General features: G+C 40.3%; 1 protein-coding gene across 2 annotated transcripts in view; it reads left to right on the top strand.

Annotated features, from left to right (window-relative positions):
* The window catches only part of PHEX (phosphate regulating endopeptidase X-linked), a 169103-nt gene that overhangs the window by 57893 nt on the left and 91921 nt on the right, over positions 1 to 19289 (top strand). For both annotated transcript variants that reach the window (XM_024569898.2, XM_045203239.2), the window contains exons 10-11: positions 2541 to 2634; positions 4807 to 4935. In XM_024569898.2, the coding sequence (XP_024425666.2) occupies positions 2541 to 2634; positions 4807 to 4935 (223 nt within the window). The remainder of the gene's footprint in view (positions 1 to 2540; positions 2635 to 4806; positions 4936 to 19289) is intronic.

Below are 19289 nucleotides of genomic sequence, written 5' to 3'. Positions count from 1 at the left end.
ACATTCTCTACACTAGTGGCCTTTTGGCTCTGAGAGTGATTTCCGGGCTTACAATCCCCACCAACACATAAGCTGTCCTTCATTATTTAGTTTGTCCACAGTTCATGTTCTTGCTTCACACCCCCAAGACTCCCACCCTTTGGGCATAGCTCATGTCCCTCTCATGATGTTCTGTTGTCCCTCAGTTTGAGCTGTGTGCTCCTTCTGCTGAAGTGTCTGGCAAATCATTATTGGTGCACTTGCCTCATTTTCCCTGCTCAGCCACAAGCTTCAGGAGATCAGGGACTATATCTTTCTCACCTTTCCATCTCCCTAGTACCCAGAACTATTAGTACATACCTAGGTGCTCAGGGTGTGCTGCTCAAGTGAAAGGAGGATCGCATATGTACTTACTGTGTGTGCCTTCAATTCTGAAACCTGGTTATCTGAATAGGCTGAAATCGGACGTCCAGTGTCCCCTAACCAGACTCTAAGGTCTATGAATGTAAGCCCCCAGCACCTTTTTCTTTACATTCCTCATGGCACCTGGAACGATACGTGGGCCACAGTAAATGCTCAGTGAGCAGTTCTGGTCTTGCTCATGACTAGTGATGTGAATTCAAAAGATCCAAGGGAATGACCTAAAAGTACGTGTTTATCACAGTAGCGTCAACACAGCATGGATCAGGCTCGACTGTACTGATGAGAGCAGAGGTGTCTGTGGGCAAGTGCATGTATCCCAGCAATACCCACCGAATTCAAGAAGAAAGTCTTAACATTTCTATGTCTTTATTTTTATTGAGAAAATATTAGGTTTTATAGAGTTCTGTATGGGTGGCTATAGACCCTGCATTGGTTGGGACACATGAACGCAGGGGTGGGAGGGACAGTGTCACCCTCAGCAGTTTCTTTTCATGAGGATTATATTGAAAATAATCTTGAACTGTTCACATATACTTACAGATATATGAATTTTATTATCTACTTTAATCTTTAAAAAATGGACAAATGGCTTTAAAAGTTACTGCACAGAAACACGAATTGAAGCTTACTGCTAGCAAAGTAAGCACAAGTGGATGGCAAGAAATTGGCAGAAGTGGCCCTTTTCCCACGCTAGTGTGCCGTCTTGGTAAGACGGATGACGAGGTAGAAACAGTAGTGGTCTAGCCGGATCTGACGAGCATATGGTTCAAAATGTTTTCAAGTGGCTGAGGAAACTCTATGAAATGTTGATTTGTGCCCACTGTCTTTGCTGTAATACCCCATGTGGATAATGCTTCTGCAAGAATTAAGTAATGATACTTAAATAATTAAGTAATGATTTTTGAAAATATCTCTATTTCATTTTATCTTTTGAAATTTCTGTTTCTACAGTTGTCAAAACATTTCTAATATTAGTTTGCATACATGGAAAGAAATACACAGATGTTGTGTGTACATGTTGAAAAATATGTTATTGCCAGGAGTGCACATCCACTGGGTTAAACTCAAATGGATGAGTTTACTCAGTCCCATGCAAATGAGTATTCTTTAAAAAAAAAATATTTTAAATAGTTCAATTGCAGTTGCCACACACTATTATGTTAGTTTCAGACATACAAAATTGTGATTAGACACATAACTTAGGAAGTGATCACCCAGTAAGTCTAGTACACGTGAGAGTTGTTCTTCAAGGAGCACTTACCGTTATCACGTCACGCCGCTCTCACATGGCTGGCTGACTCAAGAGCCGTTGCAGAAATGTGTGTCATTAGTCACTGCGATAATGGCACAGCTGGGAGGAGATGGGTCATTAAAAATTCATCATCACTGTTGAGTTAGAAATGAATGCAGATCACACATCCTTCTGAGGTCAAGGCATCTTTTTCTTATAGAAAAAGCCAACACTTCACAAAGTATAATGGATTTTTACAATATGTATTATGGGTATTACGTGAGCATATGGCGTTCATGTTTGGAAGTGAACAAAAACAGTAGAAATCTGGAATTTACTCTTTGTCAAGCATTTTCTTATTTTTATTAACCTTACAATAACCCTGTGAGGTAGGGGTCATTCGCATTGTATGACAAGTAATGATGCAATCAGTGAGCTTAAGTGACTTGCCCAAGCTCACATCTCGTAAGTACAGAACCGGGGAGCCAATCTAGGTAACTGGTATTCACCAGTATATTGCTGTTTGTTTCCAAAGATAAGGATTCATCTGCATTTTTATTAAGTCACCTAATAATTTGAAACTGTGGGCGTGGCCAATTTCTAGACATGAAAGGCTGGGCAATAGTGGACTCCATGCCCTGAGAGGGACAGCAAAACGTTCACAGTGAGGCCTGGACGTGGAGTATTCATTTGATCTTTCTCTAGTAGGTGGTGAAAAGCAGGCCACTTTTGGTTGAGTTTATTGACATTGTATCATCCTATGCCATTTTTCGAGTGAAAGTCATGCAGTTTTTTATAAGCAAGAGGTCCCTCCATGGAGCTTTGCCAACAGCTTTTCCCACAGTGTTCTGCAGAACATCAGATAACAACCTAAGTATAATAAATGTGCACCTCTCTCTGTTAACAGGACTATTGCCAACTATTTGGTGTGGAGGATGGTTTATTCCAGAATTCCAAACCTTAGCAGGCGCTTTCAGTATAGGTGGCTGGAATTCTCAAGGGTAAGCTTTAAAAATATTGCAATGTTACATCACTGGATAACTTTACATGTAGGAATAGTCCATGTGTTAACTAATCCAGTAAAACTCATCTTCAGGATTGGACAGAGGGAGTTTTGCTGGCCAATTTCTACTTTTTTTTTCTTTATTTCTTTTTATTGAGGTAAACCTTACGTACAGTAAGGTACACTCACGCCCTGCTTTGATGGGGCTGTATGAAGACATGTAGGGCAGTACTTGGGGTCTCATCACATTGTTTTCAGTCCCCAACTTTCACCAACTTCTTCCCACTTTCTGCTACCGTTTTTAACTGGGTCACTGTAATTATAGTTCTTAGTGATGTATTTTTAACTATCTTTCACTTTAGTATTCCAAACATGCATTCTATATATATTAGATGGAAAAGCTTCATCTTTAATTTAGGGATAGATTTTTGTCTTTAACTTTACCTTGATCTTTTCAATCTCTGAATCTATCCTAACTCTGCTCGGCAGGAGAGGCCTAACTCTAGACTCCTTGGAGACCTCCTTCAACTGTCTGAAACACTTCTCTCCTCCCCCTCCCTCAGCTGGCGCTTTGATCTTTGCTTCTCTCCCACTCTTATCCTAATCTTACAGAGGCTTTAAGGCTTGTCTTTGTTTCAGAAGCTTTTGTCTGAATAATTCTCCCACCACTAGAGGACTTCAGGATTTTGTGGCTTTTTTAAACAAAATTAACATTTTAAGAATTTAGTGATTTTAAACAATGCTTTATTCTTCTCTAAGCTTGAAATTGAGTGATGAATTTTATAAGCTATGAGTTCATTTAACAAATGTTTTTGTTACTACAGATACTGGTAAGTACAGAAATTCTTAGTGGATCATTATTCTTGAGTAGTAACACAGTTATTTTGAATACATTTTGGCCTTTTAAAGTCACTATATAAAGTCATGAGTTTTATATAGAATAGCAGAAAGCAACTATACATATTGAGGTCATATCAAAGGGTTAAGCTACAAAAACAAGTACATCTTACATATATATTTATATATATATGAACTCCTATGCATGCGCATACACACACATACACACATATCCATCCCCCATGGTTCACATAAAATACGGTTCGCAGTTGCTTTTCATCCCCACTGTGAAGATAATCAGACAGAGAGGTGTAAGAAGTAGAGTGTGAACATTTTGAGGTTAGGTACCAGGGGATGTTTTTTGGATGTGAAGTGCTAAATATAATATTGACTTGCACAAGAAAGTTATAGGGCCTCTTTCTCTAGAGGCTTTAAAAACAGATTCATTCCTTATCTCTGAGAGGGGTTGTGTTACCGGAGAGTAGAGGAAGAATAGATGAACTTAATTGTTCATCCCCTTCGCCCTGTTGCAACAACCTGGGTCTAACACTGTTCAAGGGACACCTCCAGCCACCACGCTCAGGGCCTGCCTTCCTCACTGACGGCCTTCACTTCGGCATTTTGAGTGCTCTGAACTCCCAACCTCTCAGTGCAGCTACATAATATTTATTTCTCTGCTTTCATCCCCAAGAGTAAATCTTTGAACCTTGCAGGTCCTGCTTGGGAACCTCTTTACTCGTTTGAAAATGTTTTCTTACGATGATTTAATTGGAACCGATGAGAGAAACATTTACATCTGGTTTTTACTTCGTTACCAGTGTGTTCTTTGTAGCACAATGTAAATAGGCTCCCTGGGTTGTTCACGTGGGCCGTGTGCTCCTGGCCTGCCTTGTGAGCGTACTACCCAGAGCAGGGAGACCCTCGCTGGGCAGGAACTTTGACCACCGATCGACTCCAGACCTTCCTTGGTGTAACTTCAGTGCTCAGTAGATATTAAGCACTAGCCGGCCATTTGGACAGCGTCCCCTTACATCCCTGTAAACTGCAGAAAAGCTATGCTATTGCCTAAATCCTTTGTTTACTGGGGAAAAGTGGAAGGAAAGGAGAAATACATTATTTTCTACTGCCAAAAGGTTTTCATTTACTTTTAAATATAACTGGGGACAAGCAGAATGTTTTTCATCTGATTACATCTTTGGCTTTACTATCAGACACATGTATGTGGGTCGGCGTGTGCGATGTTTCACAGACTGTTTTCTACAGGTTATTGAATTTGTTTCCATCATAGGTTTTATCCAAGTGAAACTAAATTTGGATCAATGATCTCCTACAGGTAATCCAGGGGACCACAACTCTGTTGCCTCAGTGGGACAAATGTGTAAACTTCATTGAAAGTGCCCTCCCTTATGTTGCTGGAAAAATGTTTGTGGACATGCACTTCCAGGAGGATAAGAAGGAGATGGTAAGTGCTGCTCCCCGACCTAAAACCAAGGCGGCTAACGGGTTCTGACATGGATGTGGTCCACAGGCCACTCTCCGTTTCATGTTAACTGAAAACTCAAACGCAGAATGTAGTCCTGAAAATTAAGGAAATTTAGAAGTGAGAAAAACATGAAATCATGCCACAGTCAGAATTTCTGCTATAGAAATTAAATATGTGAAGTCCATGCTTAGGAAAAAAGGGGACTAGATAATTTTTTGATTGGCTATTTGAGCTGTTGTAATTACAAAAGAGAGAAGTTTTCCAGTCAGGCCTCTGTTTTAGAGATGAGGAAGCTGGAGACCCAGAAAAGAAATGATTTGTAATATATTCAATAGTTATTAAGTGGCTTAGAAATAGAAATAAGACGCAGGTTTTTTCCTTCTCTTCTTTTGCTGTTTTCTAAAAACTAAAGGAGTATGACACTTCTCTCACAGAAAACACTTTGTGTATATGTTTTTTCATAATCTTAAACCCTTTTATTTTGGGAATTTCTAAACATATGAAAGTGGAAAGAACAGTGTAATGAACTTCCAGGCACCTTGGTTCCTGGCTATTTGGCCCAGCTAGATACATGTGATAAGAGCTGAGGTTTAGTTTCATTCATTTACTCAACGAATATTTGTTGAACACCTGTTACATGCTAGACACTGTTCTAGGCCATGGGATACACGAGACAACAAAAGAGACAAAGATCCCTCACCTCACTGAGTTGACATCCAGATGGGGAGGCACAGACAATAGAAAACATGATGCATAAATTAACAAGTGTGTTGGAAAATGATAAGGACTCTAGAAAAAAGAAAGGAGATCGGGGTAAAGAAGAATCATGCATGCTGCAAGGTGTGGATGTGGGGAGTGGGCTGTAGTATTAAATAAGACGGTCAAGGAAAGCCTCACTGTGAAGATGACTTTGGCCAGAGATTTAAAGAAAGTGAGAAGATTAGACATGGCAGCTATCTGGGGGAAGAGTGTTCTAGGCAGAAGGGACAGCAAAAGCCATAAGGCAGGGGTGTGCCTGGAGTGCTCCAGGAATAGCAGGGAGGCCCACAAGGGTGGAGTGGGATGAACGAGGATGAGAGAAGTACGCCCTGAGGTCAGAGCAGTGATAGGGACGGTGACATTTTCTAAGGCCTGTAGGCCATCGTAAGGATGTCGGCTTTTACCCTGAGTAAAGTGGGGATGTAATGCAGGCTTTTGAGCAGAGGCCTGATGTGACCTCACTTATGCTGAGAGATCACCCTGGCTGTTTTGTTGAGAAGAGACCATAGGGTGTCAAGGATAGAAGCAGGGAGCAATTAGGAGACTATTAGAAGGACCAGGCCAAAGAGGATGGTGTCTTAAACCAGGTGGTAGCAGTAGAAGTTGTGAGAACGGGGTGGATTCCGACTACATTCAGAAGTGGAGAATCAGTTGCTGGTGGATTGAATGACAGATGCTAGAGTAAGAGCTTTGAGTCTGATTAAATGGGAGTATGGAGTTGTTAACTGATACGGGGAATACTGTACAAAGGCCAGGTCTGGAAGAGAAGATCAGGAGTTTAGTTCTGACCATGTCAAAGTTGAGATGTTATCAGACTTCCGGCTGGAGATGTCAAGGAGGCCGTAGGGTATATGAATCTTGAGTTCAGGACAGAGGTCAGGGATGAAGGTTGGACAGGAGGGGAGAAGGTGTGAACAAGTTGTGGAGGGGAGTGGGAGAATGAGGAAGCTGAGGCGATAGAGTATGGCTGCCTAGGGGCAGTAAAGGTCTCGGTGGGTTTGAAGGTCATGAATTTCCTTCTTAATTGTTTATTTTTATTTCTGTTCAATTACAGTTGTCCCCATTTCCTTACCTTGGCAGTGTTTTTTTCTTCATCTGTTTCAGCTGCATTGGAGGAGGGTGTGTATTTTGAATTAGAAATTTGGATTTAGCCAGGCTTTTTCTTTGGTGTGCACTCTTTATGAAGAATTATATTTTACAAATGGCATGAAGCAAAGTACCTAGGCATGATTAACTAATATAGGGGAGAAAAATATAATTCTACTTCCATCCTGCTAGGTTCTTGGCTAAGATCCCCTGCAATCAAAGACAGATTAACAAGAGGAAAACAAACAAGTTTAGTAAAATGTATATCTCCTGTGTACATGGGAGAGACCCAGGAAGGTTGAGTAATTCCTTGAAATAGCCCAAGCCACCACCTTAAATACTATCCCCAGGTAAAGACAAAAGAAGATGTTGGGGTGGGAGGGGCAATTATGGGAGGTGACCAGGAAAGGCACAGTAAGCAATGGAAAGGTTGTTGTGCAGATTTCAGTCCTGCCTTCTCCATTGATCAAGCGTTTCTAGAGATTTAGCCATCCTTCTCTTCCTGTACAGAGAGAGAGAGAGAGAGAGAGAGAGGGAGAGAGAGAGAGACTGTTACAATGGAGATTCCCATTGCAAATGTTCATTTCTCTCACAAAAGGGTAACTTCTCTGTTTTAGGGATAAATAAATCCCTATTATAAATTGAATAAAGCCATTCTTAGGGTATATTCCCAGCAATGGAATTGCTGGGTCATAACGCAGTTCCAGTTTTAATTTAAAGGCGAAGAATACAAAAGTCAGTTATATAATTCACATGGTTGGTTTTACGTACTGCTACGTAATAACACCAACTGGTTGGTGTCATGTGTCTGTACATAATACATAAGTATGTATTATGTGCTGAAGCTGGCTTTAGAATGCCATAAATCCAAATACTTTCCTGAATTATTGCTGTCTTTTGATACTTTGGAGGACTAAGCCAAGTTTGAGACTTTATATTTGAACCTGAATGTCCCCTTCTTGCAAATAATTCCACTGAAGAATGTCTTATTTCAAAATATTCACTATTCCCACTGTGTGTTTTCTTTCACTTCTTGGTTGGAGTAAATGGACTGAGATTTACCAGCTAATCACTGTGGTAACATAACCTCTTGGAAGGATATAAAAACAATTAAGGGATAATGGGGGTGTTTTTTATATAGCAGGACTTTTTTGGCAGTAGAAGAATTTTAAGTAATATGAAAGGTATGTGGATTAATTTGTTTTTCTCAGTTTTGGTGTGAAAGTCCCTTTTTTATGTGTCAGGGTGTAACATTTGAAAACAAAGTTGATTTTGGCATTTCCCCCCCATTATTTTGATGTACATGGGACATGGAAATTGTGTGATAGTTGCATCGATACTCACCTATTTTACCTGAAATCATTTGCATCCCTTAATCTGAAGCTATTTGCCTCAGGGAGTACTTACATTGGAAATTTATAAGAGAAATAGCTGGCTTTTTATACCCTGCTACAGGGCTCCCATCCAAGAACTACCTGGAACCACTGATTTACATGAAAACATATTTTGCATTATTAGCTAGAGCCCAAAGAAAAACAGAAAGATCTCCAGTGGGACAAATTTCAGAGACTCTACCTCAGAAGGAAGGCTACCCTTGTTTTATTTACAACAATCTGTTGTTAAGCAAATGAGCACAGTCAGAAGGTTAAACTTCAGGTACTTCTCAGACTTTAATGTGTACAAGAATCACACAAGGATCTTGTTGCGTTTTAACAAGGATCTTTTCACTTGAGTCTGGAGTAGGACCCAAGAATTTGCATAACAAGCTTCCATGCGAAGCTGATGTTGCTAGTCCAGGGATCACACTTGGAGGAAGGAACAAGGCCTTTGATTCATTCGTTTACAAGCAATTACCATCACCACTGAGAAACCCTGCCCTGGTGATTCCTGGAACAGGGCAGGCTGCTGAGTTGGGCAGCACTACTTCATTTAGCAAAAGCCTATTGCATGAGTACAAGTAACGGCTTCAGTTTTCAGATCATTGAAACTGTCCCTGATTCAGATTGGTTTAAATGGATTTTGCCTAAACCCTGTGAGAGGGCCTCCAGGCTTCTTGCTTTTTTTTTTTTTTTCCTTCTGTCCTGAACTATTTAGATTTCCTCTGAAATTTGGTATCTAGGTTCCTCCAAGGGACTTTCTGTTTCCCAGTATTTCTGTTTCTACAGCCTCTTAATGGCAAATGGCAAGGTTGCCTCTGGTTGCCTCTCACTATGACCCTTTGTCATAGAGTTTGGGAGAGAACATTTCACTTTGAGGCTTCCTGTGTAGAGAGAAAGCATCTCACACCCCCAAGCTAGCAGTGTTCTCTTCCTTTTGACTGAGGAAAGCACATGATTCCATGGTATTTCCTTATGACTTCCTGTATGCAAGTTCACTGACACGTAACTATGGGGGTTTTACAAATTTCATTAGAAATGGGGAGGATAACATGTAGAAAAAGGAGAATCCTTCAACAGGAAGCCACCTAAAGAGGTAATAGGGAACAGTCTCCTGCCTCTCAGATAGTGGGACATGGCCTTAACCCATGTGGGACTGGCTGCAAGCCTTACTTGTCCCTGAGGGACAGGCCAGGGGAGGGAGAATAGGGAGTCGCAGAATTCTTTAGACAGTGGCTGTCTTTGTCACATCAAGTAGTGCTATTCAGTAGAACTCGAATATGAGCCACATGTGTAATTCTGCATTTTCTAGTAACTTCATTAAAAACAAACTAAAAGGAAATGGGTGAAATTAATTTTAATAATACATGTTGTTTAACCAAGTAATCCAAAACATCATTACAATGAGTAATTAATCCAGAAGTTATTAATGTTACAGTTATAGACTTTATTTCATACTAAGTTTTTGAAACCCCATGTGTATTTTATACTTAGAGCATGTCTCAGTTTGGATTAGCCACACTTCAGTTACCATGTGTGGCTGTCATATTGGACATGTGGTTACCAGACTGAACAGGGACCATCTGAAGAATTGAAGGGGGAATCTCTTGAGTTCAGAGATCACTCCTCTGGGTGAGCAGATACTAGTAGCCAGGGCTGGAAGGTGGGCTCGTTGGTTCCTGGCCAGCTGGCTTTCACGGAGGGCTGTAATATCAGAAGGGAAATACTCAAACAACACAGGGCTTCTGGGCCTGGGAATGGGGTGGGGGTGGGAGTCAAGCTGCTTCTTGGTGAGGATGTCTCAGGTTCCCTGGCACACCAGCTTGGAGGGGTGAACCTCCAGACCCTACTCTGACGGAGCACCTCGGAGGCTTGGCTCTCGGCTCTGGGACTGGGTGGAGTGAAATCTGCAGGTTAAAGATGTTCAGTGCCTGGGAGGTGCAGGGAACTCAGTCAAGATGAAAGCTAGGGGTTCCAAGCTCAAATACCCTCACAGTCAGTGAGGAACATTAAATAATTTACAGGAGTAAAGCTAGTTGGGTATCAGCGAAAGCCAGGGCAAGTGCAGTGAGCAGTGGTAATTGTCTGTGGGCCTTGGTGTCTGGAACACAGTAGTGGTGGACAGGAATGAATGTGAAATCCACGGTGCAGCCCAGGCTGTCTACATCGAGGGTTGCTAGGTTTCTGGAGTTGTTGTTGGTTTTTTTTTAAGTCAGAAATATGGATTTTTATGTGGAATCTCCCACATTTTAAATCTTGGTCAATACTTTGGAAAGCAAACTAAATATGTCCTGGGGAAATACCATTTTGTGCCTTTAAACGCAAACATTCTCTCTCTAATCTTCAGAACCCAGAATCAGGACCTCTTATGTCAGAGAATGTCTTTAATTTTTTATGTTATTTAGTAGAAGGTCATGCATAATTTTAAAATACAGCATATTAGCTGAATATTTAACAGGCTGTTTTTGTGGAAAGTTATACCCAGGGTATGAAAGTGGGGATCCTTAGAGTGTTCATGCTGCATTGTCACTATACATAGAGATGATGCTCCAGTCCCTGGTAACACGCTGGGATCTATATACTTATGACCTGCGTGACAGGAGAGAGGATTAGGGGTATGCTTGTGTGTATGGGGGATGTCTAAAGTTATTACTCGTTATTTTTCTCTTCCATTTTTATTAATGATAATTTATATCTGTAGTATATGAATAAGTGCCCCCAGTTAGAGAGCCATATTCACGGAGGGCAGGTGAAGATCCCAGTGATGGATGGGAAAGGAGGGAAAGGAATGACCATGGGCCTGGTTTGAGTGTGATGGGCAGGATGTAATGTTTTTAAAATCTGGTGACGATAACGAAGTAGCTTTTACTGAGGTTTAACGGAATGTCTGGCACTCTTCTAAGTGCTTTCAATGTGTTAATTCATTTAATCCTAACATTGGACCTATAACTCCTATTACTGCCCCCATTTGCTGGATGGGGAAACTGAGGCTCAGAGAGTAAATTCCCCAAGATCATACAGCTTGAAAATGGTTTAGGTAGGTTTCAGGCCCAGATGATCTAGTTTTAAGCTAGTGCTTTATTCCCTTGCTTCTCTGTAAAAAACACTCGAATTTTCACCATTTTTACAACTGGAATGAAAACACCTGTCATAATTAGGAGACTTAGTGGCTTTTTAAATAATTATTTCACCCATACCAGGAAATTATTTATTCATATATTAAGATACTATAAAAATAAAAGATACACACTTTCTATTTATTAGCATTTTATTGAAAGGAAACAGTTGGAAAAGATTTTGCACCTAGTACTTCAATATTTTAAAGACAAATAACAGTTGAAATCTTAATTCAAATTCAACCAGTGCACATTGCATTTTTGGGTTCACGTAATTTTCAGGAGAAAGAGGGAAACAGTATGAAATAAGTTGATTATCAGAAAATTCATCTAAGAGCAACTTTTGAGGTATATCTTTGGTTCAGTCAACACAGTGAGCTCTAATTCCAGTATTTTCTACATTACATCACTCTGAGGAGTGTTCCTTGATGTTTGGCATGGTGACCCAAGGCTCTGTAACATTTTTCATTAAAGCCTTTTAAAAATGTTTGCCATTCTTTAGTTACTAAGGCAGAAATGTGAACACATACATCCAAGAACAATTTTCTATTAAGTGTTGAAGCAAAAAAAAAAAAAAAAAAGAAAAGAAAAGAAAGAAAGAAAAGAAAAGAAAGACAAAGAAAAAATCTTTCTTTTACTGTCATTTCTAGAAAATTCAGTAAAATTGGAGTTCCATTTAAACTTTTGTGTGAGCTAAGTTAACAAACCATATTATTTTATTTCATTATAGACACTGTGTCCCAAACTACTTATGTTTATTCATAAGTAGTCAATTCTGACAAATAGGCATTTTTTGTTGCTCCTTCAAATTTTCTGTGATTTTGTTATAGGGTGATGCCTGTTTAAGAAAAAACAAATATTGCAATACTTGTTAAAATAGTAAGGAAGACTTTTTTCAGGACTGTTGGAGAAGGTGTGAAGACTTTCACAGTAGGGGAGAGATCGGGTTCAACAGCTGGGGATTTGTAACCAACAAGCAGACTAAGGGGATCAGTGGATGGAAAATTACCAAGAGGAGACATCAAGGGTCAGGGGACTTTTGCTGAAGGCAGGCCAGAGTGCTCATGTATTAAGGGTGGGGGATGAGGAACTTGACCAGAAAGGGAGGCTGCTCAGATGTCCAGGGTGGAGGATTCTGTCTAAGCTGACTTAATCAGGATTCTTGACAAAATGAGGCTGTGCAAGCCTGGCAAGGGCAGGATGGGGGCCAAGGTCAAGGCCTAGTGAAGAAGAGGGCTTACAGGAACCCGACTGAAGTTCAGTCAAGGAGAGGGTCTTTTTCAACCCTCAAATCAAAGCTAAAGTCACTGGTCTCTTATTATCCATTAAAATATTCTGTATACAGAGGGTTTATCTAGTTAATGAAGAACAAATTTCTTAATTACACTTCAGATACAGACTGTGTTGAGTGAAGAATTAAAACTTTCTTTGCTGTATAAAACAATTCACTAATTTCTCCTGTACCCTAGTAGCTTATTCTTTTTTCTCTTTATGGTAAAGATATTGTTCATGTTCCCAAGTAATGAAATAGATGACCTGCAGTATCTTCCAGTTTTCTGAGCTGCTCTGCGTGAGCAACTCTTGTAGTAATTCTTATCCCAAGAACAGGTTTCTCCTCCCACCCCATACTGCTGCAGCTGGTGCTGAGGACTTAAGTACCCACATGGGTCCAATTGCAGTGGTGGAGTTTGAACTTGCAACCTCCATACACTAGGAGTTTACCTCATTAGTGAGCCAAGATAATTGAATCGATGTACTGCCATTAATATTCAAGTTCTCCAATTCCCCCATCACTGTTTCTCTCAGTAGTTGAGTAAATGAGATGTAACTCTAGTGTTGGTGGCAGAAGTCACAAGAAAGTCAGCGTCGTGCAGTATAGCAATGCGCTTATATGGAGGGGTTCTTGGTTCCTTGCAGAGGCTGCCACTCACGAGGGTTGGTCTCAGTATAGCCAGTCTACACAAGTCATGCAAAGGATGTTCTCTCTGGCTACCAAGGGCCTGTGTTTCTGTTTGTCTGGTCAGTAATAACAGCTACATTGTCAAGATCAGTTTCTCTGGGTCTTTGCTGAAGACCTGTGTGAATTAAGGCTAACCAAAATGGTTTGAGTTTTAAAGAGCTTTTTAAAAAATATAGTTATAAAATATTGACCTTACCTAGAAATTACATCTGGTTTTCTGCAAAGTTGCATTAGCATCTTATATCCCAGCTCTACTTCTATTAATCTGGGCAAGTTAGTTAACCTCTTTGTGCCTCTGTCTTCCTGTTTATAAATGGTACATGAGTCTCTGCTGCTAAAGCAGTGCTGCATAATGATCAGTCTGAAAACCTCAGTGGGCTTCAACAATAAGCAATTATGGCTGATACACCTGGAGTCAGTTGGTGTTTGCAAGGGCAACTCTACTTATTTTGGCTGGGCTTCTTGGATGTCTGGGGGTTGGCTGGCCTAGGTTGGCTTCAGCAGAGGTGATCTGGATGACTCGGCTCTGCTCCAGGTGTTTTACTTCCTTCAGCCTGGCTAGCCTGGGCATGTTCTCATAGCGATGGCACAGGTGCAAGTGAGCAAGCAGAAACCCGTGTGCGGCCTCTTGAGGCCCAGGCTCAGCATTGGCATAATATCATATCTGCATTCTGTTAACTAAAGCAAGCCCCGGTGCCAGTGCAGACTGAGAGTGTAGCAAAATAGACTCTGCATTTTTAGTGAAAGGAACTGCAAAGCCACACAGCAAAGGGATAAAGGCAGGGGTATAGAATTTAAACCATCATGGCAGTGAGTCACAGATAGGGATATGAAAGCAGCAGTCTCCCTTTATCTGTAGGGACTACATTTCAGGGCCCCCAGTGGATGCCTGGAACCATGGATAGTACCGAACCCTATGTTATCTGTGGTTTTTTCTATACACCTTGGTGACGTTGCGGGTTCAGTTGCAGACCACCACAATAAAGAGAGTTGTAATCTTTATGCTGGTGGAGGGTGTTGAACTTCAATTTGTAAAAAATGCAACATTTGTGAAGCACAGTAAAGAAAAGCACAATAAAATGACATATGCCTGTATACACATACCTATGGTAAGTTTAATTTTTAAATCAAGAGAGTAACAATAACTCATAATAACATAGAACAATTATAGCAATATACTGTAATAAAAGTTACATGAATATGGTCATTGTGCATCTGTCTGTCTGTCTCTCTTTCTCTCATAACTGATCTCGTAACCAAGACAGCTACGAAGTGACTAATGGGTGGGAAGCATAGACATTGTGAGTCCGCTGGACAAAGGGGTGATTCACCCCCTGGGTGGGGCAGCGCAAGATTTCATCCCGCTACTTAGAACAGTACACAAGTTAAAACTTATGAATTATTTGTTTCTGGCATTTTCCGTTTAATACTTTTGGACCATGGTTGACCACGGGCAGCTGAAACCACAGAAAGGGCAACCACGGATAAAGGGGACTACGGCACCTACCTCATTGGTTCGTGGTGAGGACTGAGTGAGCTAATCTATGTAGAAGGCTTTGCACACTGGCTGGTACATAGTAAGCGCCCAGTGATTGTTAGCTACTGTTATTTCTGTGTCATGCCTGAGACGAATCATAAGGAGAGAATTCATATTATCAAAGTCCTGGCATCCACTGTGGCCACTCTCCTGCACTGAGATCTCCTCTTTCTAATTTCTCTTAGAAAGAGTGAGAGTGAGGAAGGTGCCTGGGGTTTTTGCTGTTTCTAGTCCTCCGTACATGCCCTGTGTAGTAGCTTTCAGTTGGGGTAAAGATCCTTTTAATGCTAGTGCCCTGGCCATATCCCACAACCTGCTCTATCATTTAATGCTAAATCTGACTCCTAGGAGAGCCTCATAAAACTACTCAAGGAGCCAAATGTAATTTCTCTAACAGATCCTGGTTTCACAACTCTCTAGGGACTAAATCTTGTTACAAGAATGTCATCAGACCCCAATTCTGACAGCTCTCTTTAAGCAACCTTTGACAAAATGACATCCAGCACAACAAATAGTTTCGATATCTCATTGGGAATTCTCTTGAAATAAGTGTGGACACCACTCCTGCCCTTGTTCTTAAGTGTGCTGCCACATGGTTACATATTTGGCCCACCTTTCTTGTTTGTTGTCTACATCTCTGGATAATATTGGACAGTGTTGCCTTTGTCACATTATTGGCTATAGTCTTGTCGTGCATATCTGACCAGATCTGTGGGCTGCAAAGACCCTGTACTGGAAATTCACTCACTGGAAGGAAGCATTTATGCCTTCCACCAGAGCTGACTTTTGGAAGTGACCAGGCTGAATTATTTTGCTGGGGAAATTTGCTCACAGGCAAAGGCTACATCATTAGAAGACTGGTTGACTTCTAAACATTATTCTGGTCTCTGTTTCATTCCCTCTCAGAGATGCAAAGTGGGAAACAGGGAAAGGTGAGTTACAAAATTAGAACACAGTTTATCTGTTCATATCTACTAAATAAGATTTTTAAATATCCTTATCCACCCTGGCTGGTGTGGCTCAGTGGCTTGAGCACTGGCCTGTGAACCAAAGGGTCACTGGTTCGATTCCCAGTCAGGGCACATGCCTGGGTTGTGGGCCAGGTCCTCAGTGTGGGGATGTGTGAGAGGCAACCACACATTGATGTTTCTCTTCCTCCCCTCTCTCTAAAAATAAGTAAATGAAATATTTTTAAAAATAAAATAACATATCCTTACCCAAGGATATATTTATTGACCTGGGAGAGAAGAGAGAGAGAGACAGAGAATGAGAGAGAGAGAGAGCACTATTGCCTCCAGTATGTGCCCCGACTGGGGATTCTTGAACCCGCAACCCAGGTATGTGCTGTGACTGAGAATCGAACCCACAACCTTTTGGGGTATGGGATGATGCTCCAACCAACTGAGCCACCCGGCCAGGGCAGTAAATAGGATTTTAGTCCTTATTGCCTCCACCCCAGTTACGCTTTCTGACAAAAGGACATGCTGAACTTTTGTACCACCAAACTAACATGCTTTATAGCATGTCTGGGGCTCAAATAGCTTGATATTCTTTTTTTTTCTTTTGCCAACATGATTAATAGCTATGCAAGTTTGTTAATCCTGACAAACTGGTATGAATTGTTTTATTAGCTCGCTTGGCTGCCAGAAACCTCAGCATTTTCTGACTATCCTTAGTTTTTCTGGCCTTACCACTTCTCCCAAGACCCAATATGGGTCTCTTCTTTGCTTCTTATTTTAATGCCATTTTTATATCTTTATCAGGAATCAATTCAAACCCATTTTAATAAGTAGTTACAGTATAAATAATGAGACAATGAATATTTAGTATTACTTGGTGCATTGATTGATTTAATGTCTATTTTTCTAGTAAATTTCCAGACAGAAAACTTTTAGGGATTTCCCTCAGATTGCAGTCTGTTTCTTCAGGGTTGATCACATAAATTAATGGTAATGATCTTCAGTTCACATGTGCTAATCAAGTGGCTGCAACTTAAGGAACATTGCCCTGATCTAGACCAATGGAGATACTGGAGAATTTTTAATCTTATGTTTTATTAAGATATTTCTTATAGTTTCTAAATTAAATGGGAAAAATCTATTCAACATTGTCTTTAAGAATTTCATTAAAATTACATTATTTTAAGACTACTGCACACACTCGACCTTGAAGATTTTTCTTTTTCTTTTTTTTAAAGAACTCTTTCAGCCTATAATTATTTCTACCAGATATATTAACACGTATGTAAACCATTCTTAGCCGTCTGTTCTGTACCATGCTGTAATCACCAATCTTGGAATGGATGGGGCTAATTTACTGAGTCCTTTGATTGCCACTACAGTTTATATTTGAAATAACTGCTGGCATAACTGTTATACCTCAGCATATATACACAATATTTGACTCACTTTCACTTCTTTGCTAGATATGCACTGGAGGTTTTGAAAAGCATAAATCAACTTGTATTTATTGAGCATCCGCTATATGTATTATGTGAGAGATGAAATCATCATGTGAAAAATATGTGAGATGTGAAATTATAAAACTAACCCCTTTAAGTTTACAGAGCATTGTAGGGGAGGAAAAATTAATTTTCACTCTACCCTTTTTAAGTTCTTGGCTGAGTATCCTCTGCACTAAAAAAGGACTAACAGAAAAAAAAAAACAAACAAATTTAATAACATGTCTACCTCCTGTATACATGGAAGAGACCCAGGAAAACTGAGTAACTCCTTGAAATGGCCCAAGACAGCACCTTAAATACCATCCCCAGCTACAGACAAAAGATATATTGAGGAGGGAGGACAGCCAGTTATGGGAGGTGATCAGGGAAAGCAAAGTAAATGAGAATAGGTTGTTATGCCTACTCCAGTGATAAGATCTTGTTTCCAGAGATTGAGTCATCCTCTTCTGGCACAGAGAGGGAGACACCGTGACAAATCATTTCCCTTATAAATATAAATGTCTCTTACAGAAAGGTAACTGCTCAGTTTTAGAGCTTTTCCTATGTCTGCTGTTTCTTAACAGTAATCAGCCTACAATAATCCTCATGCCGAAGAGGCATATTTTGGGGTGGCAAATTCTGATCCCCTTCAACACTTTTTAGTTTGCTTATGTCTCCATGATTTCATTTGATGTAAATCATGATTCCTGTTCTCAGAGCTTACAGAGCCTGTTGGACAAACCAAGTAAATATAAATAGCAATTGAACACACACCTAAATTCTGATTATAAGCCTAACGGGAACTCAGAGAAGGGACTGCAAGTGTGGGTTTAATTGTTTGGGATTCTGTGAGGTAGGATCTGATTTGGCCATTGTAGGGTGTCTTTGTTGCCAGAGACAAAGCTTTACACTGTACTGTAGTCTATTAAGTGTGCAATAGTATTATATCTAAAAAAAACAATGTTACATACATTAATTAAAAATACTTTATTGCTAAAAATGCTAATTGTCACCCGAGCCTTCAGAAAGTAGCAATCTTATTTGCTGGTGGGGGCGGGTCTGGCACGACGTTGATAAAGATGGAGAACTGTGAAGCACAATGGAGTGAAACGCAATAAAACAAGGCATGCCGGTATTGGCATATGTCCCTTCAAATGCATTAATTGAACCATCTTATAAAAAACACAAAATTCCTATGTCCATGTGATGGGAGAAGGGGCAAGGAGAGGGCACAAGAGAAACAACAGGTGAAACAATTTAAGATAGGAGACTCTCATTACAAAAAAACCTTTGGTGGAAGTGTAATGGTTGCGTGCGTAGGCATGTGTGATTCAGCAATGTCTGGTGTCTGATGTAGAACACTATGGGAAAAATCGTGGCGTGCAGGGAATGAGAAGGGGAACCGACTTTTAAATAACACTGCTTGGGGTCAGAACTAACAACTGCCCATTGAGCAATTGGATGAACTATATTTTCATGTTGTAGATCCATCAAATCTGAAATAAATAGATGCCTAACAAATTGCTGCTTTGCCTGGAGGACCCTTATCCTGAATGTGGCAGGTTTTATCATAATAACCCTGGAGTTAAGTTTTATATGTTGTATTTTGACTTTTGACTCAATAAATATTTTCTATGGATAACTTCACCCTATGACTTCTACTTTAAGTCATTTCTATTAATGTTATATGTTGCCTGGTTGGGGCATTAGGTCAAGATTTCTCTCTTATTTATTTTAAAATTATAGCAGGCTTTTGCTGCCTTGGGGAACATGAGCTGACTGAAGGCCATGTTATTATGTGATACTATAGAGTAGTCCAAAGATAAAAATCAGAAGTGTTCAGTGATTTATCTTTGTAGTTCCAGCATGCTAAAATCATTTTTTCTCTTATTTGCATTGACATGCCAACTACTGATGACATCAGTCACCTTCAGGATTTTCCTTGTTCTTCAAGTCTGCTGGGCTAGTTCGGCACCATTTCACAGAAATGTTATATAAGTCTGTGAAGGCTGCAAAACCGACAAAAATGAGAACCTGCGGTGGGGAGTGGGGCAAG

This window comes from Desmodus rotundus, chromosome X (assembly GCF_022682495.2).
Source record: "Desmodus rotundus isolate HL8 chromosome X, HLdesRot8A.1, whole genome shotgun sequence".
NCBI classification, from domain to species: domain Eukaryota; kingdom Metazoa; phylum Chordata; class Mammalia; order Chiroptera; family Phyllostomidae; genus Desmodus; species Desmodus rotundus.
This window is presented reverse-complemented; position numbering and strand designations above follow the sequence as displayed.